Source organism: Pelodiscus sinensis, chromosome 4 (assembly GCF_052426305.1).
Source record: "Pelodiscus sinensis isolate ZL-2025 chromosome 4, ASM5242630v1, whole genome shotgun sequence".
Classification (NCBI taxonomy): Eukaryota; Metazoa; Chordata; order Testudines; family Trionychidae; genus Pelodiscus; species Pelodiscus sinensis.
In genome coordinates, this window is record NC_143055.1 from 132,484,239 (window position 1) to 132,510,171 (window position 25,933).

Here is a 25,933-nt window from a genome sequence, read left to right on the forward strand (position 1 = left end):
CCATCTCACTGGCTCTGCACTTCAACCTAAATTTTGCCTTAATCACATTGTCTGTGATTGCATTACATTTTTCCAATAATTGACTCGTCTTGATTAAATATCACATACCCAGCAGGCCAGATTTTCAAAAGAATTCAGCCTTATTTGTTCTCGGGGGAGCTGCTCAATCTTGAGGGTTGTTTATTTATTTTAAAAATTGGCTACTTGCTTTTGGTGTCCTGTATGGTCCTATGCAATTTTGAAAAATCAGCCTCAGTTGTGCTGAGCTCTTTTACTAGGCCACGTATCTTAGCTTTTAGTCTTTCTGGATCAATCAATCCTCCATGATTCTTGATTATTTTTCTTCCTTATAGAATCATAGAAATGTAGGACCGTAAAGGCATGTCTTCACTACCCGCTGGATTGATAGGTAGTGATCGACCCACTGGGGGCAATTTATCACATCTACACTAGTATAGACATGACAAATCAACTGCCAGGTACTCTCCTGTACTCCACCAAAGCGAGACGAGTAGGCTGAGTTGATGGAAGAGCATGAGCATGTAGCCGCAACGATTTTTAGTGGTTACACGGTTACTAAAATGCTCCTCCCTGGAGCCAGAGTCAGCAGCCAGTGCAATCTCAGCTCCTGGCTCCATTCCCGGGGAGTCCCATGCTACCTTTATATTAAGGATGTTAAATTTCCGTTAATCGACTAGTTGAGTAGTCGATGGAATTTCCTTTGACTAGTTGATAGGCACTTCCTCATTCCTCCTTTGAAATGTACAAGAGCCCCTACTGCGGCTCTTGTACATTTCCAAGGAGGAATGCGGAACACCGCATGCATCCCGGGGCCAATGGGAAGTCCTGCTGACTCTGGGCTGCACGCGGATGTGCCTGCTTCTAAATGTACAAGAGTCCCCAGCGGGGGCTCCTGTGCGTTTCAAAGCCACAGTGCACTCATGGAACCTGGGGTCAACGGAGGACTCAGAGTCCCCTGCTGTCTCTGGGCTCCATGCTGCGCTGCATGGCGCACGGAGCCCGGGATCAGCTGGGGAGTCTCAGTTGATCCCGGGCTCCATGGCGCTGCCCCTCTGTAATGCCAAAGTGGCATTTCAAAGGGGCAGCTGCCTCACAGTTGATTCCTGGCCAGCTGTGTGGTGCTGCCCCTTTGAAATGCCTAGGCTGGTTGAGTGTCGTCCTCCCATTTCCTTCTTTCCTGCTCTGGCTCCTCTTCTCTGCTGCATGGGATTTACACAGGATAGGAAGCAAAGCTGAGAATCAAGAGAAAGCTCCTAGCTGCCCAGATTTTGGGGTCTGTGCACTGCAGTGTGGATGCCAGAGCCCTAGATTCAAGCTCAGGTTAGAAAATTCTCAAGCGAGGAATAAAATGCGAGTGGGTGGGCACTGTGGAAGTTCCAGGCAGGAGTGTGCTTCTTCGGGGATGTTAATTCTCTCTCTTGCAGCAAGTGCTGAATTCCACTGCCCTGCAGGTAGTTACCGGAGGTGGAACGAAACTGAACGGGTCTCTGGAAAGTGGGGCTAATACACAGCTGTAGTCCAGTCATCGATTCTACCCACAGCTATAGACTCACATTGGAGAGTTGTGGGTCTAGACTTGAGAGAGAATTTTAGTTTTTCCCAAATGCCTCTGGTTGTTTCACAAAAGGCAGTTAAAAAAAGAAAAAAAGGGTTCAAACAGTAAATTCTGAACCTCACTGTTTTAAAAAATTAATAAGCTTTTTCATAAAAAATGTTAAAATGCCGACTATGCAGTAATATTTGTTTCTTTTCTTCTATTTCAGGAGGGTTTGTAGTAGGTGGAATAACGTACCCAAAAAAGGAATCATGCAGGGAGGCTAGAAAAAGGAGAAAACATACGCCAAAAACAAGTACAAACACCTTAAAACTTTGTTTTTTATTTCTATAGCAGTATGGAGCAGTGGTTCAGATTATGTACACCCCTCAGAACTTCTTTGGGGGGGAAATATTGTAAGAAATGTAATTAATGTTAAAACACATTAATATGAATTAAAACTAATGTTAGTATAGGCAAGAAAATGAGCTTTAAAACATTGGTTTGGACCAATCTTAGATTAACAAGAACTTCATGTGGTGGGAAAGGAGGGGCTATTTGAGGGAATCTGAGCATGATTATAAACTCAGAGCAATGAGTAAAGAAGATGAATGCAGTTCTGTCCTTAATCAGTCTGTTGGTTCGATGATATAAACTAATGTATGCATGCATCCCTTTTATATGAAGGTTGGCGACTGTAACTACCAAATGTTTTATGAACACAAGCAACCAATGTCGTCCCGAAAGGCAGTGCACAAAGGTCTTACTTAGACAGGGGAAACACATTGTGATACACAACATGTTGGCTAGCCTGTTTTAACTAACGTAACATATAATGATTTTGCCCTCAGTAAAGATGAGGACAGTTGCTTTAAGAATGTTAGCTGGTTGTGCTGATAAGACCAGTATAGTTCTTGTCTATACTGAAGATGGTAGTGACTGACTTCATTTCCCATGACTGAGTTGGTCTACCGATGATCACTTAGAGCCAGAGAACCATACTCCATCCCAGTCAAGAAGCTGGCTTCTTGTCAATCAACCATCTGATAATGGGTATAATTCCAGAAGCCTGATATTTCTGAGCAGATGCATAGAGACTTTTTACTTTCTAGAATGGAATCTATTAGGGAAAAAATATAATTTGAATTTGGAAAAAAATGGTCAGTTAGGGCAGATAGGCCTCCACTTAAAATGCTTTAAAATGCCCCAGACGAAACTCTATAAAGACTTTCACTTGTAAATTTGAGTTGAAAACCCATTTACTAAATGTCTCCTGGGCAGTAATTTTGAACTATAATGAAATCACTGAAAAATGATGAGATTCTACAGTCTGGAGAGGATCATGTCACCGTTTAGCTGAGGTGGAGTGGCTTTGTTTCCAGCCTTAGATTTGTCCTTGTGTAGGAGATCTGAAAAGCTGCCATGTGGTATTCTCTATGTATTTATGAAGCATTACGGGTTGCATTTGACGTTAAGAAAGAAATCCAGGTTCTGTTGGCTTGTAGGTATTACTCCCCATTTATAGAATGCCCAAACTGTCCTGCCTCTTCGAGTTTTTGTGAGATTTGGGATATCTTTCTTTAGTTTGTTTACCTTCACTCCTCCTGAAGGTTTTTCCTTAGAGGAGTCTTAATTTTCTGTATTTTGCAAACAGTTACACTGACTTCCTGACATTTGGCTGTTACCTTCTCTGATCAGACCTATTTTTTATTTTAGAAATTTCCCTTGAGATTTTAGTCTCCAAGGGTGTGTCTAGACTACAGGGTTTTGTCGACAAAAGTGGACTTTTGTCGACAAAACTATACCTGCGTCCACACTACTGCTGAGTTCTGTCGACATAACATCGACAGAACTCAGCAGTTTTGTCGACGCTGGTAAACCTCATTTTACGAGGCATAACGCCTTCTGTCGACAGAGTTTCTGTCGACAGAAGGTGTTATTGCATGTAAACTATCCTTTGCGTCTACACTACCATGTCGACAAAGCAGCTTGCTTTGTCGACAGAACTGAATGTAGTGTAGACGCTCTTTGTCGACAGAAGTTTTGTCGACAGTATCTGTCGACAAAACTTCTGTCGACAGAAGCCTGTAGTCTAGACGTACCCCAAGTGAAGATCTTGTCATCTTCTAAAGAAGAGGAAAACCTTCACTTGTAATAGGTTTTTTTTTCTATATAGGCTTCATCTTTCAGTATTCCATCTGTCACCTCCATCAGAATTTAAGGGGAAGGCTTTTTTCAGATTTCATTACATATTTGAAATTTGAAGTGGCTTCAGGGACTCCAGTGTTTTTAAAGTAGCAAATGACCTTAGAATGTAGATGTTCTTAGGTATGTATTTGTTATTGTTGTAACAGGAGCAGTTATCAGTGTTCTAGGGAATCTCTGTGTGTTTTGCATAACAAGAGTAACTTCTCTAAAAAATGATAGCTTCAGACGATTAGTATCACAGGTAATTCCCATTTATTAAAGGAGTAGTCTTTTGACCTGATGGAATGTTTAAAATCTGGGAAACTATTTAAATCCATAACTACGCATTTGAATTCTAAAATATTTGAGAAATGAGAATGGCATAACATTACCTCTGGTTGGTTTAAAAACGTACAGTGATGAGTGTTTTTTACACTTTTCTTTTGCAGGGAGTCATGTTGAACATCTGAATATCTCCTTAGCAGATGCTTCTAAGCCAACTGTTGTATGGGACCCAACAGTTAATGGAGAGGTTTTACAAGGTAGGTTGCTGAAGTGATACGACTGAGTTCTGAGAGAGTCTGTGACAAGTTTGCAGAATTTGCTCCTCCTTTGGGGTCATACAGGGAAGTACGCTGATCAGGGCTTCCTCCGCACATCTAAACTCTTGAGGGGCTGAGACATCCCTCTTCCTTCCTCATGCAGAAGTCAGGGGAGCCAGAGAAGGAGAAAAAGCAAGGAAACCTCACAGTACTCTAGAATGTTTGTCTGCTGCTGAGCTTACTACTTTGAATCTTACAACAATATGATTAAGAAATTGGAGGCTGTACTGTTCTAATGACTAAAATATTTTATACACTGGATATTGTTGAGCTTCTGCCAATTTTATTTTTCTGTAGAGTGTGTTAACACTGGACGTAATCATTCTTGTTTCTTTAATGATGAATCAGTGGAAATCTATAAAAACCTGAATACATCTGGCTTTGCTGCTGGTAAATTGATCTTGAAACCACTTAAGGAAAAGGGGCATCAGTTTGTCCACACAGATAAAATAGTGAGTACATCTGTTTCCTTATATCTACTTGTATAGCAAAATATCATGTACTGAAAGGCTTTTCTACTTTAAAGACCTATTTAGTGTTGTTAGAAGTACTTCACTATTTGAAGGTAATGCTGTATTTGTAACTTTTATTACATGTTTTCTTAAAGAAATACATGCAGAAAACATGTTAATGAAACATTTAAACTGTAGAATCAAGCACTGAAAGTAAGGGAATTCACGAAGTTAAATTTTGCTGTACAAAAGGAACTCAGCCACATGGCACGCACAATAACCTTCCTATGTTCTTCATTATATTGTTAATAAATACCATAAAATGTAGGCAGCAGTGTAAAAGTCTTAGTATAGGAGAAAACTTTACATTTCAAATACCTGTCTATTACATTCTGGCTTTCACAATCATAATTTACAGTGGGGTAGGGAGAGTGATGAAAGGATTTGGGGACTTAATGTTTTTTTGGGGGGGGGGTGGTGTTAATTTGTATTTATACACAAAATTTTACTGGATAAAAGGGGAGAAATGTTCAGCAATAAAGGATTTTTTTTGTTAGTCCTACAAATATTTTGCAATGAAAATACCTCACTAATGGTAGAATATTTGCTTTTTATTTAATTTCTGAAGGCTTTCCATGTTATCCATGGCAAGATTATTGTTACCCTTCATAAGACATCCTACTATCTGACTACAGGAGATTTTTTCTATGTTCCGGAGGGTAGGTACATTTTAAAAATACCTTTTTGCAAAAGGACCACGTAAAGGGAGAGCGTAAGTGGGGGTAACTAAGCTGAAGAGGGGCTAGAAGAAAGATAGGCAATAATTCATAGAATCATAGAATACTGGAACTGGAAGGGATCTCTAGAGGTCCTCAGTTCCAGTCCCCTGCCCTGATAGGAGGACCTAGCACCATGTAGACCATCCCTAACATGTGTCTGTCCAATCTGCTCTTAAATACCTCCACAGATGGAGATTCCACAACCTCCTTAGACAATTTATTCCAGTGTTTCACCACCCTGACGGGCAGGAAGTTTTTCCTAATATCCAAACTAAACCTCCCTTACTGCAATTTAAGACCATTGCTTCTTGTCCTATCCTCAGAGGGCCACCTCCTTGTAACATTCTTTTAGGTGCTTGAAAACTGCTATCATGTCCCCCCTCAGTCTTCTCTTTTCTAAACTAAACAAACCCAATTCCTTCAGCCTTCCCTCATAGCTCATGTTCTCTAGACTGTTAATCATTCTTCTTGTTCTTCTCTGGACCTTCTCCAATTTCTCCATATCTTTCTTGAAACGTGCTGCCCAGAGCTGGACACACTACAGGCAGTCCCCGGGTTACGTACAAGATAGGGACTGTAGGTTTGTTCTTAAGTTGAATCTGTATGTAAGTCGGAACTGGCGTTCAGCCGCTGCTGAAACTGACCACCAGTTCTGACTTACAGATTCAGCTTAAGAGAACCCCAAGCGTCCCCAAGTCATCTGCTGCTGAAACTGATCAGTGGCTGATTCCAGGAAGCCTGGGGCAGAGCAACTCTGCCTCGGGCTTCCTGTAGTCAGCGCTGGTCAGTTTCGGCAGCGGCTGACTTGGGGACGCCTGGGGCAGAGCAGCTGGGGTGCTGCTGGGTTGCTCCAGTAGCATCGCTCCTCGGCGCTACTGGACCAACCCAGCAGCACCCCAGCTGCTCTGCCCCAGGCGTCCTGATTCAGCCGCTGCTGAAACTGACCAGCAGTGGCTGAATCAGGACGCCTGGGGCAGAGCAGCTCGGGTGCTGCCGGGTTGGTCCAGTAGTGTCCAGAGCGGCGCTGCGGGACCGACCGGCAGCGCCCCAGCTGCTCTGCCCCAGGGTCCGGCAACAAAAGCCTGGTCTGCTGCGGGGGGGCACACTAGCTGCGCCCCCCCCCCCCCCACCAGACCAGGGACACGGGGAGCAAAGCCGCAGTGGCAGCGGGGTGCCGCGCCTCTGAGGCTTTGCTTTGGCAAAGCCTCAGAGGCGCAGGACCGCGCCGCGGCTGGGGCTTCGCTCCCGGTGCCCCTGGTCTGCTGGAGACTGTCTCCAGCAGACCAGGGGCACCGTGAGCGAAGCCGCAGCAGTGGCGGGTTCCGGCGCATCTGAGGCTTTGCCAGAGCAAAGCCTCAGAAGCGCGGGAACCCGCCGCTACTGCGGCTTCGCTCCGGTGCCCCTGGTCTGCTGGGGACCGTCTCCAGCAGACCAGGGGCACCGGGAGCAGCTTTTCTCACCCCAGAGGTCAAGGTGGCGGATCGCTGCCTGTGAGCTCCGGGGCGAGAGAGCCCCGTTCGTAAGTGCGGATCCGCGTAAGTCGGGGACTGCCTGTACTCCAATTGAGGCCTAATCAGTGCAGAGTAGAGCGGAAGAATGACTCCTCGTGTTTGCTCACAACACTCCTCTGAATGCCTTCCAGAATTCATGTTTGCTTTTTTTGTAACAATGTCACACTGTTGACTCAGATTTAGCTTGTGGTCCACTATGACCCCTAGATCCCTTTCTGCAGTACTCCTTCCTAGACAGTCGCTTCCCATTCTGTATGTGTGAAACAGATTGTTCCTCCCTAAGTGGAGTACTTTTATTTGTCCTTATTAAACTTCATCCTATTTACCTCAGGGTACGTCTACACTACAGAGGGATTTTTTTTGGGAAAAACTGCCATTTTTCTGAAAAAACTTCAATTATGTCCACACTGCAATTGCGGTCTTCTGAAAGAAAATCGAAAGAACAGAGTGGTTTTTCCTACATTGGTAATCCTCGTTCTACGAGGAAGAAGCCTTTTTCCAAAAGAGCTCTTTCAGAATAAGGCGTGTGTGGATGGGCAAGAGGGAGTTCTTTCGAAAGAAGAGGAAAGAGGAAAAAGCACAGGTGCCCTAGTAGCCACTCTGTCCATAGTAATCACAGCTTACATGCGAGATAGCATCCATTCGGTGTGGACGCTATATTTTGAAAAAGCAGGTCGCTTTTTTGATACGCTTTTGCGGTGTGGACGCTCTCTTTTGGAAGAAGTTTTTTCAGAAGATCTCTTCCAGAAAAGCTTCTTCCGAAAGAAGCCTGCAGTCTAGACATAGCCTCCGACCATTTCTCCAGTTTGTCCAGATCATTTTGAACAATGACCCTATTCCCCAAAGCAGTTGCAACCTCTCCCAGCTTGGTATCATCTGCAAACTTAATATGATGTTATCTAAATCGTTGATGAAAATATTGAACAGAACTAGTCCCAAAACAGACCCCTGCAGAACCCCACTTGTTATGCCCTTCCAGCATGACTGTGAATGGTTAATAACTACTGAGAATGGTTATCCAGCCAGTTATGCACCCACCTTATAGTAGCCCTACTTACAGTAATAGGTTAATTGGGTAACCTCTGATGAATTTGGGGAGAAGAACCTCATTAAGAGCTGAATGAATCCCAAAGGCAGAGAGAAGTTAATGGTCCATTGTGTGCAAGCAGTAACACAAAACAGTGTATGCTTATGTTGGTTATCTTCATGCTTCACGTGCACCATAAAGCCAAAAGCTGTGACCTTGTCTTCCATCACTCCAGAAGGACTAGTAATGTCATCTTCAACCTGTGAAAGTTACTAGCCTACCAGACACTGTTCAGTTCTTTGATCTCTTTTAGTCAGCTAAACCAGCGTGCTTATTTTAGGGTTGGTCTTTGGTTCAGTGGTACCAGTATAACGCAATGGTCGGTTAGGTATATAATACATATTTTACCCAAAGCTATGGCAGTGAAGTCCTATTGTGTGTGCAGTTGCACCCACATAAAGGTGATTTAAACCCATATAGCTATTTCAACTTCTTGGTTGTAAGTGTATACAACACTTGTATGCTGACACAACCGCATCCCCACTAGGTAGCTTGTAAGGGTATAATTAAAGTGGAACAGCTTTCCACTGTAGGCAAGGACTTAAGTTTAGGCTTTCAGTGCAATTAGTTTGCAGCTCCATCCTTTAGCAGGATTTCCTGTTTTTAGGTTAGTAGTCCCAAGCAAAGGGTCAAAGACTTCTCAGGGACTGCTGGTGACATGGTTAGGATTGGTCTTGTCCCTTCTATTGCTATGGACAATGCAGCTTTAAAGGTCTGTTCTGAAAACCTGCAGGATTTAGTCTAAATTGCACCTGCCAGAACATCCTATGACTACCAAGAGTGTTCGAGGCCTTTTTTAATAAATGCAAGCGTCTAAAGCCTCTGCTGAATTCACCATATAATTTTGAGCTAGAAAGAATGCCAGATGTCAGTACGTAGTAACAGAGGGTGTCTTTAGGTGGGATCAGTCAGTTTTACGTGTCTCAAACCTGGTAGTGAATAATTCTGCTTGTTCTACCTATAATTTTGGCTCTGGACTGACCTGGGACAGGGGATTGGGGTGCAGGTTTGGGGAAGGGGTATGGATGCAGGGGAAGATTCTGGCCTGTGGGCAAGGTGTAGGAAGGGCTGCATGGTCTGGGGTACAGAGGGTTTGGGTAGTAACCTGGGGCTGGAGTTGGGATGCCGGAGGGGGTGAGATGTCAGAAACGGGCTCTGCCCAGGAGGTGCTTACGTAGGTGGATCCCATCTAACAGCCCAGTGGCACCTTCAGGCAGACTCCGTGCCTGCCCCAGCCACTGAAAGTAGCGAGTTGCTCTGTTCATGTGCTCTCTGTGCTGAGCAGGGGAGGAAGGAATTTTGTGCACTGCCCCCAGCACAATTATCATGGCTTCCATTGGATGGAAACTGGCCAATGGGAGCTGCAATTATTGTTCTGGAGGCAGAGGCAGCACATAAAAACCTTCTCCCTTCCTTCCCCCCCATAAGAGGCGCCTGGCTGGAAAGCAGCCTGGGTCTGCAGCAGGCAGTGAGCCTGCCTGAGGGTCCTCTTTGGGTCCGAATCCAGCCCACAGGCTGTATTTTGCCTGCCCCTGCTCTAAGTGGATCAGAGAATAGTCAAGCTTATTCTGACTTTCATTAGTGATGATTCTGAAGGAGACAGCCAGTTCGACTAGGCTAAAGGCAGGTTTTGTGGAATGTATGTAATATAGTGACGGGATCCCTGGGGTACAACATGGAACTAGGATATTGCTATGTCCACTTAACTCTCCAGCTTGGGATAGCTGTGTCAACCCCTCCAGATGCTGTTGTCACACAGTACATGGTTGTCACACAGCAGCATGTGATGCCCTGCACCCTGCTAAATTGCATGAATGTTCTCTGAGCTGCTCACAAAGCACACAAAAAAGGCACCAGCATATCTCCCAAGCCCCCCGCCTTGCACCCCAGGAGTATATCATCTTGCACTAAGCAGAAGCCTGACTAGTTTAAGTTTAGCCCCTCCCTAGATGTAGAGATCTAGTGTAAGCCCCTCCCTAGATGTAGAGAGGGCCCTTTGTAAACTAAATTAAGAATTCCTAAGCACAACATTCAGGTAAAAGGTGAAACAGATTTATTGTCTAGAGAAGGATAGGTTTAAGTAATAAGTGGTCGGCACAAAAGGTCAGAGAAAGCTACAGAACAAAAAGAAAAGCAAATTCTGCAGGCTAAATCTTAAACTTTATTAGACTGGGCAGTATTTGGATCAAGCAGTTTTCCTTAGCCCACTGGATGCTGCAGGTAGGTTACAGTTCTTAATACACAGGCTTCCCCTTTATGCATGAGACCAGTCTCCTCCGTTTGAAGTTTTGTGTTCCCAAAATTCTTGTTGCTTTCAGTGTAGACTGGGTAGTGGAAAAGTAAAAGGACAATACAATGTCTATTAGAGACGTAAAAAGCTGCCACTGGAATGCTGTTCATCGCTCAGCCTAGCATCCTATTCCAGCCATTATTGTTCAGTTAGTGCAAAGCCCTCCTTCAGGAGGTTGTTACTTCTTAGTCTCCTAAGAATAAGAATTTACAGTGACAATTTCTGAAGGGGAAAATTAGCTACTTACCTGTGACTGCTAAGATCTCTGTGTAGGGCTGCTACAGATCCATATGGAACTTCCATCCTTTTTCACTTCCTAGGGTCCATTTCCTGGTATTCTGAGTACGTGGAAAAGCATAGGCCTGTAGATCTCTTTGTAACCTCATACCAAAAGCCTTACTCTATAGGAAGTATGTGCTCCCTCACGACCTTTTAAATCAGGGGTTCTCAAGCTGGGGTTGCAACCCCCAAGGAGTTATGTGGGGGATTATAAACTGTCAGCCTCCACACCAAATCCTACTTCCCTGCCGGCATTTATAATAGTGTTAAATATTATAAAAAGTTTCAGTTTATAAGGGTGAGGAATTGCATTCAGAGGCTTGCTATGTGACAGGGATCACAGTACAAAACTTTGAGAAGCACTGTTTTAAATGGTTCTAAGCTTGTGGTGCTGTGAGAATATAAATTACTCTTGAGGGTCTGCAGATGTAACTCTTGAGAACCCTAGTTATACGTTTGAATCTCTTGATGGGATAGCCTTGATTTTTTTCCCCTCTTAGTGTGAAAATCACAGCTTTTATTAAAGTTTTCTCATTGCTGTTGAGGGCTGGTGGTCTGTCTTACACATTCCCTTCAAGACACTTCTCAATACACATTCTCTTAGTCTAACTACATCAAAGTAATTCTAGCTGCAAGGTTATTTCCTCTCTTAATAACATTTAAATTCACATTCAGACTTTGGTGACTGTCCGTTATCTTTCTTCAGAATTATGGATTAAATGCTGTTTATGTTGCTGACCTAACTTAACCTAACTGCCAGAGGGTTCAAAATGTCTACTGGAGAGTTTTTCAAAGTTAATTGATGCCCCAGCAATTTGGTCATAATGTCTATAAAATGTTCTGATGACATTTTATTCTTTTACTCTTAGGAAATGGTTACAACATACATAATCTCCTGAATGAGGAAAGTATTCTTCTTTTCACACAGCTGAAAGGAGAAAGGTGGGGAAAATTGTACATAGAGGTTTCAGTTAAAATGCATTTCAAGTTTATATGCAGTGTGGTTTTTGGTTAACCAGTTACTCTTGAATATAAAAAGGTCTTTTATGTCCACCTGAACATTCTGTTTCTTAAAAATATACATTTTTGAACATTATACTTGTATGTATTTGAAGCCATTTTTCCACTATCAAAAACAGACACCTGAACTATGGAATTAAGAATAATTTTTTGTCAAAAAGAAGGTGATTATGATTGAGCAGCCGATAACATTGCTAACTGGAAGTAAAAGTTTTAAAAACATTATGAAACCTGTAACTTCCGAGTTGGGTTAAATGTCATCCCAAAACGGTTCTGTTAAAAATAATTACTCTAAATACACACCGACTTTTTTATAAAAATGGCTATTTTTCCTACCCACAAGAGCTTAAAGAATATGTAGTTTTAAAAATAGGTACCTTAAGCTTGACTCTTCAGTAACTTGATTTTCAAAACTGCTACTAGTGACTGCAGTTGTCATGCCCAAATTTAGAGCTTAGGAAAAAAATGATGAGAAATAGTGTGTGGCTTCCATAGTCTATACCTGTGTTTGCACTGAGACAGAGCTTTAAATCCTAATGCCAGAAAATTAAGACACTTAAAGGGTCCTTTGTACCAATTAACTCTGATCTCCTGTGTATACAGTATAAAGATCTGTGATTATGTAACAGAGAGGTAGAGGTATTAATTTTTTTTAAAAAATCGTATCTTAAATGAATTTTAAATGGTGGATGTTAGTAGAGGTTTCAGACAATGTTGAGATTTTTCACATGCACTTTTCAAATGGGAAAACCTCTGAGAAATTAGACCAATGGCAAGTTGGTATTTGGGTAAGTTTTGGACAGTATTTTTATGGTAGATTTTCTAATTTGCTTGTCATCACAGAAACCTTAGGTCTCTTTTTATCCTTCTGTCATTGGTAATAGCAATCACAATTCTCTGTCCAGCTTTGATGTCGGTGCACTGTAATGTATCCCAGGGGACAAGATGTTAGCAGAGATAAAAGTCAGCTCTGGCTACCTCTGAATGTCTTTTTGTAACAACTGTATTTTCTCTTAGCAGTTCAGTGCTTTCATCTTTCTTCCTTTTTTGAAAAAGGAAGATGAGATCTACATAATCTCTCTTGACACATCCTATGTTGCTTGACAAATTAGCTCTTATTGAAATTGGTGAACCTTCACCTCATTGGTAACCCATTTCCCTCATTCAATAACAATCTGACCGAATGCTGGACCATTTCCAGGTTGTCTTTTATATACATTGGAATACAGATTTTTATTTTTGTCATTTAGAAGTCTGATCACGCTGCGTGCTGTGTCTTCATATTTTTATCAGTTTATTTTTTAATGGCTAACATAGTTTTATTTGTCAAGTTTTAACAGAACTGATGGTCATAAAAGAAAAGAAAATACAGTTTCTCCAATACATTTTTACAGATGAAAGCATGAATGCTTAAGTTGACCATCCAAATGGTTTATAATAGTGCTTGAGGGCCTGTTACAATCCCTTGTCTGCAATCCCACCAAACGTTGAAAGTTGAAGTGGTCACAGAGAGAGTATTATTCTCTTCAGGTCTCCATGTTCCAGTGGCCCCATGAAGCTTCAGCAAACTTCTTGACTTTCAAGCCAAGAATTTTATTTATTTAAGAGGCTAAGATGGAACATTCTAGACCAGGAAAATGCAGAGATCTAAGATCTCAAATTTGTCTGTCAGCATTAGGGACGATCGAGTTTTATCAAAACAGTAATATGTGAAGGGAGGCATTGAATTACTAGGTACACTTCTGCATTGCATACTTACAAGTTTGCTGTTTTTTAAATAAGACATTTTAATTGTCTAGGTGCATATTGAAAGCATTTCTTTATGAATTTGATCTATTTATCTGTAGACCTTCACTATCAGTAAGCAGTCTGATTATTTTCATAAAATGTTTTTGTTCATTTTAACAATGAACTAAGACAATAGGAAGCCATTTTCATTGCAATTAAGCCCATTATCACAGTCAAAATGTATGTTTACCTCCAGTATTCCAGGCAGAGATAGTGTTGATGTCGATAGGTGATTGCAGGTGTGTATTGGACGTGGGTGTGCACGTGCCCAGAATGTCGTAGCTGGAGAACTTTGTGTAATAGCACTTGTCAAGGCACTGCATGAATCTATCGGTAAGGGGGAGCAGTGCCCTCGCGCCCAATTCCTTCTCACTTTCCACAGTCTGAGCTGGAGAACCCTGTACAGTTTTCCTCATAGTTACTGCATCACAGATAGTTTTCTCTGTTGTTTTTGACGATTGCTAGGAGTAATTTAGTACCCACTATTTAGTTTCTATTAGTTTTAAGCAGTTGGTTTAGAAATATGGCGATATGCCCTCAAGTTTAAGCACTGTCCGTAGTGTGGGGCGATCGCCACACACTAATCGCACAGTACTTGTTGCGTCTTAATGACGGATACATAATAGAAACGTGCAGTATCTGCTGGTCATTCAAGACAGATTCCTAGAGACGTGCGTCACAGACAGCATTATGAAAAAGCCAGAAGGCCTGCTTAAACATCAGCCCCTCATGTGGCCTCCGAAGTGGCAGTGGCCTGGTATAGGCTTCTAGACTTGGACTCTTCCCCTTGGAGAATAGACTGGTTTCCTTCCTCTGGGCTTGTAAGTAAGAGAACTGACAAGACTGACTGAGGACATTCCAGCTCTGACCGTGTCTCCTCTTCTGAAAGGAATATGGACCATCGCTGAGACTCTCTGAGCACCCCAGACAGATCAGGAGTCTTCACCTGCTCCATGATAATGAGGCCAAACACACTAATGCTGTGCCATCGACTCTGGTGCCATGTGTGGAACAGCTGTTAAGTCCAGTACCAATGAGCTCAGTTTTGGTGCTGGCGTTGTTGGTACCAGCAATGTCACGGGCTTATGAGGCAGCAACTGACTGTGTTTTCTGTTCCAGCATCCTTCCTGGTGCATGAGTCTCTGCTATGGAGAGCAGCCAATAAGTCTGAGGGGAGTGTAGGAAGGGGCTCTGGGAACGAAAACTAGGTTCAGCTGAGGCAAAGGGTGGACGATGGGGCTAGAGCTGACCCCATAGGACGAGCAGTGGGGGAATGGTTAGGAAGACCGATGCTGAGGACGGAAGAGATGCATGCGCCTGGCGTGGGACTGGTGCAGAGACTCTCTTGGATAAAGCAGAAGGCATGGTGTGGGAACAGCCTGCATTGAAAGAACAACTCTCTGTTCTTAAATTAGAATAGTTCAGCCGCCTTATTAAAGCCACACTTCAATTGCAAAAGTCAGTTTCTGTTATTAAAGTAAAATAAAACTTTCCTCTCCTATACTGATGCCCATCCGAGTAGTTGGAGCTCCTCCCAAGACTCCGAATGACATCTCTTCCTTTCCTGTTGCTGGAAGGGCAGGCTTGGAGTCTTATCGTGGTATTGGGTATGGCAGAGCGGTGGAATGAGTAAAGATAATATTGCGTGGAAGCTTGAACAAAAAGGCAGCTTTTGCTTATGTTTTGAATGCTCTGAGGTTAATGGTCATTCTTATTTCATCTGGTAATGGGTTCTATCAGTTTGGAACGCCGTCTTGGGTCAGATGCTGGAGCATATTCAATTGTTCTATGATTTTTAATCAACAATAATTCACTAAGTCTTTGACCACACTTCTTGCCATTCATACAACTGGAATATTTTCTTTGAGCCGTCATGAGTAGAGCACATCACTTCCCATACGATATTGAGCCTTGTGTCTGGATGTGCCATGTATTTGTTGAATATATGTTTTTCCTAATAGAATGAGTAGTCCTAATGCAGTCAGCTTCTGAAGGTTTTTGTTAGTTACCGATTCACACTCTGGATATCTGATCTTTTCCATAGGCATGTTGCCTTTTTGGCAAGGGCCGTATAAAATGTTAGCAATTTATTGACGAGAGACTATAATGTTCTCAGCACCAGAACTTTCCCAGCTATACCGGCGGATGTGTGTTAATGACTAGAGAAGAGAACAGGGAGTCAGGGCTCAAGTTTTTATTCCTGCCTCTACCATTTTCTTGCTGTGAAATGTTGGGCAAATCACCCCTCCCAGATATCTCAGCTTTCTCATTTGTAAAATGGGTATAATACTTAACTATATCACAGGGGCCATGATGAAGCTGAATGTCTAACAGGTGTTTTGAGACTTTAATAATTTGTAGACTGTATTAACCTGATGCATGCAAGGTTCTCAAAATAATCTCAATTTAAATGTGTAGCCATGCTGCCTGTTCTTCAGAGAATGTGCTGTCATCTTAAATAAACCAAAGATAATTGAGCTGCTGGGCTGGTTCTCCGTGTCCTCAGTACATCCTGTGCATTTAGATATATATGAAGCCTGCAGAATGAATGTACGGTTAGTTCTCACTATGTGGGTATTTTAATTTACCTTGCACCTTTTATCATTGTAAGTATGGCAGTTGCCCACCACATTAGAATTCTTAACATTTACCTCTACTGTCTCCATGACATCCTGGAGAGTAATGAGCACCTCTGGGAAAATCATGAACTTACAATACACTCCTGAAGCCAAGAGCCTCGATCATCAGTGAGCAACCCAGGCTAGTGAATGGGTCAGATGAGTGGCCCTCCTTCATCTCAGCGGGATGCAAGATTGTTGTAACCAAGACAGGCTCCCGGGACAGGGTAGTTTCGCTAAATGTGCTTGTGTAGCAGGCTGTGCCGATTGAACCGTTGCAGCACTTCGGATGCATTGGGAGCGCGCGGCTCTCGCAATCAATGTTGGGTGCAACCAGCTTGCGCCTCACTTCACGTGCCCTTACTTTAAGCAGGTGTCACTTGTCATTCTGGGCGCAATTCCTTGCCCCGCCTATGTTCAGGGGGTGGGGACAGAAGCCTGGTTGGGCCCTAGCTTCCTCCCCTGCCTGTCCTACAGGAGGAGCTGGGCTGTGTGTCTCAGACCCCCCACTTGTCCTACGGAGAGGGGTGGTGGCTCTATCTCCGGCTCCAGTGTGAGCTCCAGGGGCAGGGGGAGGGCCAATGCTTGTGGGAGGGAAGCAGGGAAGTAACTGGTTTTGCTTTTGCTGGTCCATGTACTCTGGATTCTGTAATTTCCACTCCAGTTTATCTGATGAGTGGATTTTACTTATCTATTTATCTAGTATATTTGTTAGTCTCTAAGGTGCCACAGGACTGCTCCTTTTTAAAGTTACAGGCTAACATGGCTACTCCTCTGAGACACTAACCTACAGAGGCATATAAACCTGTAAAGAAACTGAGCTAAGTTAGGTCTCAGCAGGTCTGATTTTTATTTCTGCATAAGTAGCAGTGCACTTACGTTCCCAGTGCTCGCTATTACAGTCAAATGCAACACAGCCCTAGTTGAAGATGCTTTGTCTAGAATGTAGAGTTTGGAGATGATGTTCAGGTATTTTCAAATAGGTGTCTTGCCTCTTCCGTGGACATCTCTGTACTGTTTTGTTCTGCCCACCAATCTAGTTTAATCTTCTTTGAACAGGTTTCACTTTGAGATAAATGATGGAGTACGTTATGAAAGCAGCTAGCGATAGTGGAGCACTGTGCTTCTTCTTGATCCCACAATATGCCATGAAAAGAGAGTCTGATTTCCTGAAACAGGAAGTGCCATGTACTGAGAATGGTTCTAAGGACATGGAGTTTATAGAAACCTTTCTCTTCATGGGAGAAGGAAAGGCAGAAGAAAAACCCCATACTGTTTGTTGTGAAAATGAAACACTTCTTAATAAACAGTCTTACATTTATAAATATGATATTGTCTGTTACTAGAAATATTTCTCATATACTCCAGTAGGTGGAACTCTTAGCACAGTTAATTTTTAGTCCCACAACTGTATTCAGTTATTTTAGGGGGGTTGTATAATGCACATCATTTACATGATATAATAACTTCATCCAAGGAAATAGGACAATCTGCAATTTTATTTACGTGATAGACCACAATGACACCTATTGTAAAATGCTGTATGCAAGTGAGATTGGGCAATTCTGTAGTTAGCTCGTAGAATACCGAGCTTTTTATCTAGTAAAATCTTTCCAATTTCAGCCAAATTAGTATTGAATAAGATCAGGGTTTTCTATTAGCTGTACTTTTTGAAGTATGAAATGAAATAATGACTCAGCTTGCCTTTTGCTGGGCCCATCCTCTTCGCTGCCATACCTTTTGGTAGGCTTAGCGGAGAGAGCAAGTACCTGGAGACTGAAGTACTCTGTTACTGCTGGAGGTGGTACATCCAGATCACGGGCATGAGAGAGGCACAGTGGCAGTACAGTGCTGCCTCTAGAGATATTCCTAGTCTGTTGACAAGATTTAAGACTTCAGGGCTGTCAGTTCAGTACATTTTATGCAAATAGATCAAGAGTGCTAAAGCCAAAAACATGTCATGCCCTAGTATAGTTTCTAACATGATTGATCTGTTTGCTTTGTGCTGAGCCTGAGTAGAGCTTTGACTGTGGGGTTAAAAATAGCAGGGTAGACTTTCCCACTTGGACTGGAGCTCAGGCCCAGAGTCTGTGCGCAGCTGGAATGTTAACATTCAGGATGTTACAATGTAGGTTATTAAGTAACCGTGTAACCGCTGAGAATTTCAGTCGTTACATGCTAGGGATGTGGACATATACCCATGTACATGATTATGGTTACACGCAGCCTCCCCATCCTTCCCGAGGCAGCCGTGTTGGGGGGCAGGAGGGAGGCAGGAGCTGGTGCGTGTGGGGAACAACTTTAATGCTGGCACCCTGTGCATGCCGGCTCCCATCCTCCCCACCCCTGCTGCTGCCTCCCACAGGTGACTCCCCGGGAGCCAGTGTGTGTGGAGAGCCCAGGCTCATCAGTTAACTGTGTACATGGTTACACTTTCACGCCCCTAGATGACTTAGCTATTTTTATTCCTGCAGTTCCTGTGAACATGCGTTGCTTTACCTGGGCTCTGAGACTCGCCGTGTAGACATACCCTTATTCCCAGGTGGGATATAACTGATTCACGTGTAACATATAAGTCTCTGGAACAAAGTAGCTTATTTATGTAAAGGCCTGCGTGCAGTCTATTGATTTTGTAGTATGTTCCCCTGAGGAACAATTTAGCAGTACCTCCCTGAAGCAAAGGACGGCCCAGTGTATGGACTTATGGGCAACAGAGATCGATCCTTGTTCGTTCCTGATCGGTTGAACCAAACACTTGCCTGTGGACAAAGACGCTTTCTGTTGGTTAGTTGTGAAAGAACTCTAGTGTGTATACATGTCATCTGATGTGGTGGTCATTCCTTAGGTTTGGGGGCGTCCACCTGAAATATTCTCTGATCTGTCGGCCCCTCGTTTATATGCCCTAATACTCTACAACAATTTTTTTACTCTAAAGTTGAAGATTTTCGACCGAGTAGATATTTGCAAGGCGACGTGAGATTTGCATATTTTAATGAACACATTGACGTCTTCTGTACGACTCCAGTTCAACCTCATGACCTTGTGTAATGTGGGGTTTATACAGATTCTGCAAGTTGGAAAGAGGAAGGCGCATGAGACAATGATTTAATTGGGGTTCTTAAATGTTTTAAAATACATAAAAGCATCTTACCATCTGACTTAACTCACTGACTTAATTCTTGGTCATTTTTCTTTAGATTTGCCCAATATTTTCTGATAGTCTCAATGCAGCCCCATCCTAGACCCATGCCCCCATTTCCTTTTTCATTTTGAACATGTTACTGTGAAGTATTTATGGTAGATGATGATCTGGTAAGACGGCAGAAACAGTTTCTTTAGATTCTTTAAAGTCAAATATGCCATCGAATGGAACTTTGTTGAAATGGAAGAGCGGAACACAGGGTTTGATTGTGCAAGTTAAATATTGCTATTGTCATCAGAATATGGTCTCATAGTAACTTAAATTTCCCTGTCATGGATTTCCAGTGGTTCTTACATTATTCATTTGGAGCAATGAGTTATTTCCTCAACACCCCGACAGGCACTGGTGATTATTCCACAAAAGCAACTGAAAAAAACACCTGAACTTGATAAATTGTATCCTTCCTTTATGCTAACATCACCTTCATTGTAGCACTAAATGGGCAATGTAAAGAAATTTAAGTTATTTGAATATAGAGAAGTTTTTCAAACCAATAATTTGTGAAATGTTGTTGCTGACAGGGGAGACTCCCCTGGGGTGCAGTAGTCTATGCAGTGGATAAACGAATAAACCTCAATAGGTGCCAAGTCAGCTCTCAGGCTAATTAATCAAAACAGAATTACAATTAAGCTTATGAAGGAGGACTGTGTAGCCTGGCAGGGGAAAAAGTGCTGAAGGAAGGGCAAACCTTGAAAGGAAAATCTTGAGACTCCCAGTATTGGCCCATAAAGGATAATTAAATGTTAATTGCAGAGGTCATGCTGCACCCAGAAAATGTACCCTCATTATTATTGTAGCTGATTCTATTAATATTGGTAAATGCAAACACTTGCTTTTTCAGTAACTAGGATTTGTTGTACACTTCTATGAAAATTCATAGGTAAGGCACAGTGACAGTTATGGGAGTAAGTTAATACCCATCTGGCATTACATAGGAGCTATGTAATGCTTAATATTACATATGTAGATAGTTCTAATGATGGCATTGAACTCCTTCACCTGTGCAAAGTTAAGCTTGTGCAGAAAATTGTGGGGTTTAAGTGCAGGCCAGTTTCTAAATCCTATATGGTCATTTTGAAGAGTCATTCCAACGTATCTGGATACAATATATTTTAAAGTATTTTCCTAAATAGAATTAAGTGAATATGCCATTTATGTATTATAAATATTGATATGTAGAATTTGAATGAATTATGCCTTTCCAGAAGAACATGTTCCATAAGTTAGAAAATAAGGGGATGTGAAGATACGGTCTTTCTGCCTACGCCTTACCAACACTATTAACCATACAAAACCAAAACACAAACCTTAGAAAAATCAAGCCATGCAGTGCGAAAGGTGACAGTTGTTACACAACCTTAACTCTGACCCCTTTTGGTCAATATTATCCGACATATGGATGAACATAATTTGTTGGGGAAGAGTCACTTTGGTTTTTGTAAAGGGAATTCTTGCCGCACCAATGTACTAGAAGTCTTTGAGGGAGTCAGCAAGCATGTGGACAAAGAGGGGTTTAGTGCATAAAATATACATAGATTTTTCTGAAAGTCTTTGACAAGATCCCTCAGCTAAGGCTCTTATGCAAAGTACGCTGCCATGGGATAAGAGAGAAGGTCATCTCGTGGATTGGTAACTAGATAAAAGATAGGAAACAAAGGATAGGTATAATGGCCATTTTTCAGAATGGAGAGAGGTAAATAGTGGTGTCTCCATGGGGTCTGTTCTGGGACCAGTCCTATTCAGCATATTCATAAAGGATGAAAGGAGTAAACCGAGAGGTGGCAAAATTTGCAGATGATACAAAACTACTCAAGATAATTAAGTCCAAAGCAGATTGAAGACCTTCAAAAGGAACTCTCAAAATGAGATGACCAGGCAAAAAAATGGCAGATGAAATGTAATGTTGATCAATGAAAAGTGATGCACATCAGAAAATATAATACTAACTATGCATATAGAATGGTGGGGTCTAAAATAGCTGTTCCCACTCAAGAGAAGCATTATGGAGTGACCTGAAAACATCCACTCGATGTGCAGTTGCAGTCAAAAAAGCCAACAGAATATTTGTTATCCTTACGAAAGGATAGATAAGTGGACAGAAAATGTCACATTGCCTCCATGTAAATCATGGTACACCTTCATCTTGAAAACTGTGCTCACCTCAGAAAAGACTCATTGAAATTGGAAAACGTTCAGAAAAGAGCAGTAAAAATGACCAGGGTACGGAGTGGCTTGTGGACAAGGAGAGATTGATAAATCTGGGACTTTTCAGCTTGGAAAAGAGTCAGCTAAGGAGGGATATGGTGTCCCTAGCCTCTGTTAGCCAGAAGCTGGGAATGAGCGACAGGGCATGGATCACTTGATGGTTCCCTGTTCTTCTCATTTCCTCAAGAGCACTTGGCACTGGCCATTGCTGGAATACAGGATAGAGGGTTGACCCAGCATAGCCTGCCTTAACGATCTTTTTATGTTTTGTCCCGTGGTCTCCTTAGGAAGGATGCAGTATCTTATGTCTCTCCTGGTGTTTTTAGTCCAGTTTGGTCTCTGCTAGTAAACAGCAAAGCATTGATGATAATACTTGGACTATGAATAATAGTTTTGGGTTGGGGTCGTGTGCAGAGACAGACAAGTACTGTGACTTTTCCAATTCCGCTTTGTATTCCTGTGGGTTAAGAGCTATGTGATTGTTGTGTGGGAAGTATTACCGTAAACCTGAATTTCCTCACAGCTTTTCTAGGTTGTTTCGGTGCTGGGACGCACTGTCTGATGTTCTGGGAGAGCCCAGGGCCTCATGTAGTCCCTACACTTGTGACTCCATGTCAACAAAGATTTTAGCAAGTGAATGTATCCTCTCCTATTATAGGAGGAAGTGCTTCCCTAGTTCTCCTTGTGTGTCAGCACATCATCTTGTCCTGGCGCTCCATACCCACCCGGTGGGGTTGAGTGGCCAGCTATGGACTCAGTTACAAGCTTCATACAGCGCTTGGAGGTAGAGGAGCTGTGTTGTACCTGCTTCACTCCGGAATCATGCTGGGGGTGTTGAGTCCTCTGCACTCCCCTTTCCGTACTAGTGGCAGGAAGGAGGAGTCCTGGAATCCCTTCTCACTGGAATCTGTGCAGCTGCACCCCTCAGGGGTTTCCTGATGGAGGGAAAGGGATGTACAGCCTCTCTTCTCCTTTCCTGTGGGACATGGAAGTCCTGAGTCTCCTCTTTTCACCTGTCACAATCAGAGTAGGTCTGCACCTGCTAGCAACCGGGAACTTCGGAAGCTCATGTGAGGAGGCTGTGCCTGGAGGGAGGAATTTGTGGGTAGGGGGATTGGAAGTGAAATGAGTAACCAAAGAGAAGGGATTTGAGTGAGGCTGCAGAATCCGCTTGAAACGGAACCACTGCTGAGGAGAGCTTGCAAGGACAATGTTCTTTGACTGCCGCCATTTCATCAAAGGAAAGCGCCTAATAACCACTGGTAATCTAAAACTGTTACAGCATGCACAGCACTGGTCCCCAGGCCTGCAGCGTCCCTCCTGTGTCTCCCTGCTGCTCTCCTGACTTAGAGCAGCGGGTGATTCTGAAAGTAAGGTGTCTGCACAGCTTTGGAAGGCTCCTTGTACCAAATCAAGCAAAATGAAGAGCTGGTTTGGAAACTGAGGCACGAGACTATTTTTCCTGCTTTTCTCAGGGTGTGGGGTGGTATTCTCAGTACAGACCCCAGAGAACAGTTTCTACCACCTCTCAAAATTCTGGCTCATGTGACTTCCTAACAGAGAGGAAGTCTGGTGTAGACCACTGAACAGAACTCCGTTGTTTCAGCCATGGGGACATGAGCCTTATTTAATTTCTTGGAACATCCTGAATCCTTTAATACATAGGATCATGTCCCCTGACTATTGCTATAAGGTAATTCACCTCTGGCACATTCAGCCATAGTCTTTTGAACTGAGTCTTAGCTCTTTCACGTTAGACTCCTGGATTCTAATCCCAGCTGCTTTAGAAGTGACTACAACTTTCATTGGCAAGGTAAGAGAAATGTAAGTTGCCTCCTGCTACAGTAGTGATATGGAACTGTGGTTGTTAGCAGCTCATATTTTCCCATAGCAACCCAGTGCATCACTCTGTAGACCTAAGAAGAAAGTCTCTTACATTTTAGATTGTTATATTTTGGTGCCTCACCCTGGACTCTAGATCTCAGCAGGCAGAGTTCAATGAAATGTTTTGTCCTCTCCTGATCTCTATGCAAAAAAGCATTAGATGAATATGTTAAATTAGTATTTTTATCTTAGGAATGCCTTGGTCAAATGCCTCCAGACTTGCTCCTCAAACTCTCCCCCAGGCCTAGAACTAGTATGCCAGTTTTCAGTCTGACTATATTTGTGGAATTGAGCCATTTGGAAATTCAGCCTCCTGTTGCAACCCTCCTCACATAGCATGGTGAAGCTGGAGTGAGCCCTGTGTGCATTATTAAGATGTTCTAACTCTTAATTTCTGCTCTTCTGATTATTTGTGTTGTAGCTACACAAAACACACAATCCCATAATTATCAACAAAAGAAAGCATTAAATAAATAGTCACAGCCAGGAGTGACAGTGGTGGTGGAACGGGGGGGGGGGGGGGGGTGTTAATGTGTGTGGAAACCATTGTGGTATCTGGACAGTGTGTTTCTTGATTATGAATAAAATTTGCCTTGCTGTCCTCTGGCTTTTTAAAGTTACAGTATGGGCAAGAGGGGGAGCAGTATATTCATGTTATAAGGTTTATCTGCTAGTTTGAATGAACCAATTTCTGTGCTTTTTGTATTTCAGGCCGATTATAGAAGATTCAGTAAATGAGTCCTCTTCTTCATAACCTCTCTCGCAAATTGGAGATCATCTTACGCTGTATATTGGGGGGTTGCCAATAATTCCATCCTTACTTTTCAACTGGAATTCCCTTCAGGTCTGGGAATATATTATTTCATGGGCATTGAAACATCTCTTTGTCAGATGTAAATTTCTGTACATTTCTGTAACTGTTTATGGTGTGTCAAGTCATTTCTGGTTTTGTATCAATAAAAGAGTAAATAGTGTAAGACAGTCTTAAATTCTTCACTTTTATAGCACACATAAGAATGCATTTTCTGGCACTTTTGTGGGGTTTCTTCTGAAAGTCCAGTTGTTTGTAGGCCAGCGGGCAATATCTCAGTTGTAACATTCATTAATGTATTAGCTACGCTGGTGAAACTGTTCAAGGATTTCATCGAAAGGTCTCAATGCTGATGTAACTGCTCCCTTTGAAGCCAAAGGAAGTTGATTTCAATGAGAGCAGAATGAGGCTGGCACTGATTGCTTTTGTACATCCTGCCAGTAAATTTTGTGATATAAGCTTTGAGCCAAACTGCTATTGAAAACAGGGTGGTCTAATGTGTCTTACAAGCATCCCAAAGTCCCACACCAAAAGCTAAGCTTCTTCCATTGCTGAGCTAGGTTACAAATTTAGGTAGAGCCTGCTGCATAATCCTGTGAATTGACTGTTCCCATCTTGAAATATCTGACAGGTCACTTGCATCTCCTTCACCCTTTCTTTTCCAGATGTTCTCTGTTACCTAAAGACAGTGATTTCTGAGCATTACCCACTATGGCAGATCTCAGACAGTTAGCAGAGTGAAATAAAATGAAAGCACCTCCCATCCCCTTAGGAAAATATGGTCCATTAGTTTTTCATTTGCCAGAAGCATCAGTTTTTAATATTTTCCCTTTTATCTCCCAGGAATATCAGTCTGAATAGATCTATTATTAATACCACAGCAAGAAGCTCAGCTTCTCAGAAATCTGTACTATAGGTCATAAAAGTAGGTCTCCCAGGGCCATTTAAATTCAGAATTGGATTCAGGTAAAGCTGTGAATACTGCTGTGATTTTTTTAAACAAAACGACTTTGCAGTTCTTAGGGTACGTCTAGACAACAGGCTTTTCTCGAAAAAGAGCGTCCAGACTACAGCCAGTTCTGTCGACAAAGCAAGCCACTTTTTCGACAGAGTCTAGACCATGGGTTCCCAAACTGGGGTGGGGTGGGGGTGAAGAAATTCGGGGGGGGGGGTGAGGTGACCCAGCCCGCCCCCCAGGTCAGTCTCCCCCCCTAAGTTTCACTGCTATTTTTGTTTTTCAGCCCCGGTCAGTTCCCCCCCTTTTTTTGGCTCAACAAGTTTTGCTGCTATTGGGGGGGAGGGGCGTGAGGGTTTCTCAAAAATCAAAAAGGGGGTGTGATGCTGAAAAGTTTGGTAACCGCTGGTCTAGACGCTCTCTTTTGAAAAAGCAGTGTGGATGCAGTAGCACCTTTTTTCAACATAACTGTCGACAAAAGGCGTTATTCCTCGTAGAATGAGGTTTACCGCCGTCGACAAAACTTCTGCGTTCTGTCAACTTACTGTCGACAGAACTTGGTGGTAGTGTAGGTATAGTTTTGTTGACAAAAGTCCACTTTTGTCGACAAAACCCTGTAGTCTAGACACACTCTTAGGGTATGTCTAGACTACAGGCTTCTATCAACAGAAGTTTTTTCGACAATCTGTCGACAAAACTTCTGTCGAC

The 25,933-nt window shown here is 42.7% G+C and overlaps 1 protein-coding gene across 5 annotated transcripts in view; it reads left to right on the top strand.

Moving 5' to 3' along the window:
• Positions 1–25,933, top strand: part of CENPC (centromere protein C) — a 137,800-nt gene that overhangs the window by 28,714 nt on the left and 83,153 nt on the right. For 2 of the 5 annotated variants that reach the window (XM_075929261.2, XM_089778175.1), the window contains exons 14-18: positions 1,785–1,871; positions 4,192–4,284; positions 4,642–4,796; positions 5,425–5,515; positions 11,612–11,684. In XM_075929261.2, coding sequence (XP_075785376.2) covers positions 1,785–1,871; positions 4,192–4,284; positions 4,642–4,796; positions 5,425–5,515; positions 11,612–11,684 — 499 coding nt within the window. The other 3 variants (XM_089778176.1, XM_075929262.2, XM_075929263.2) reach the window with 3 other exon arrangements.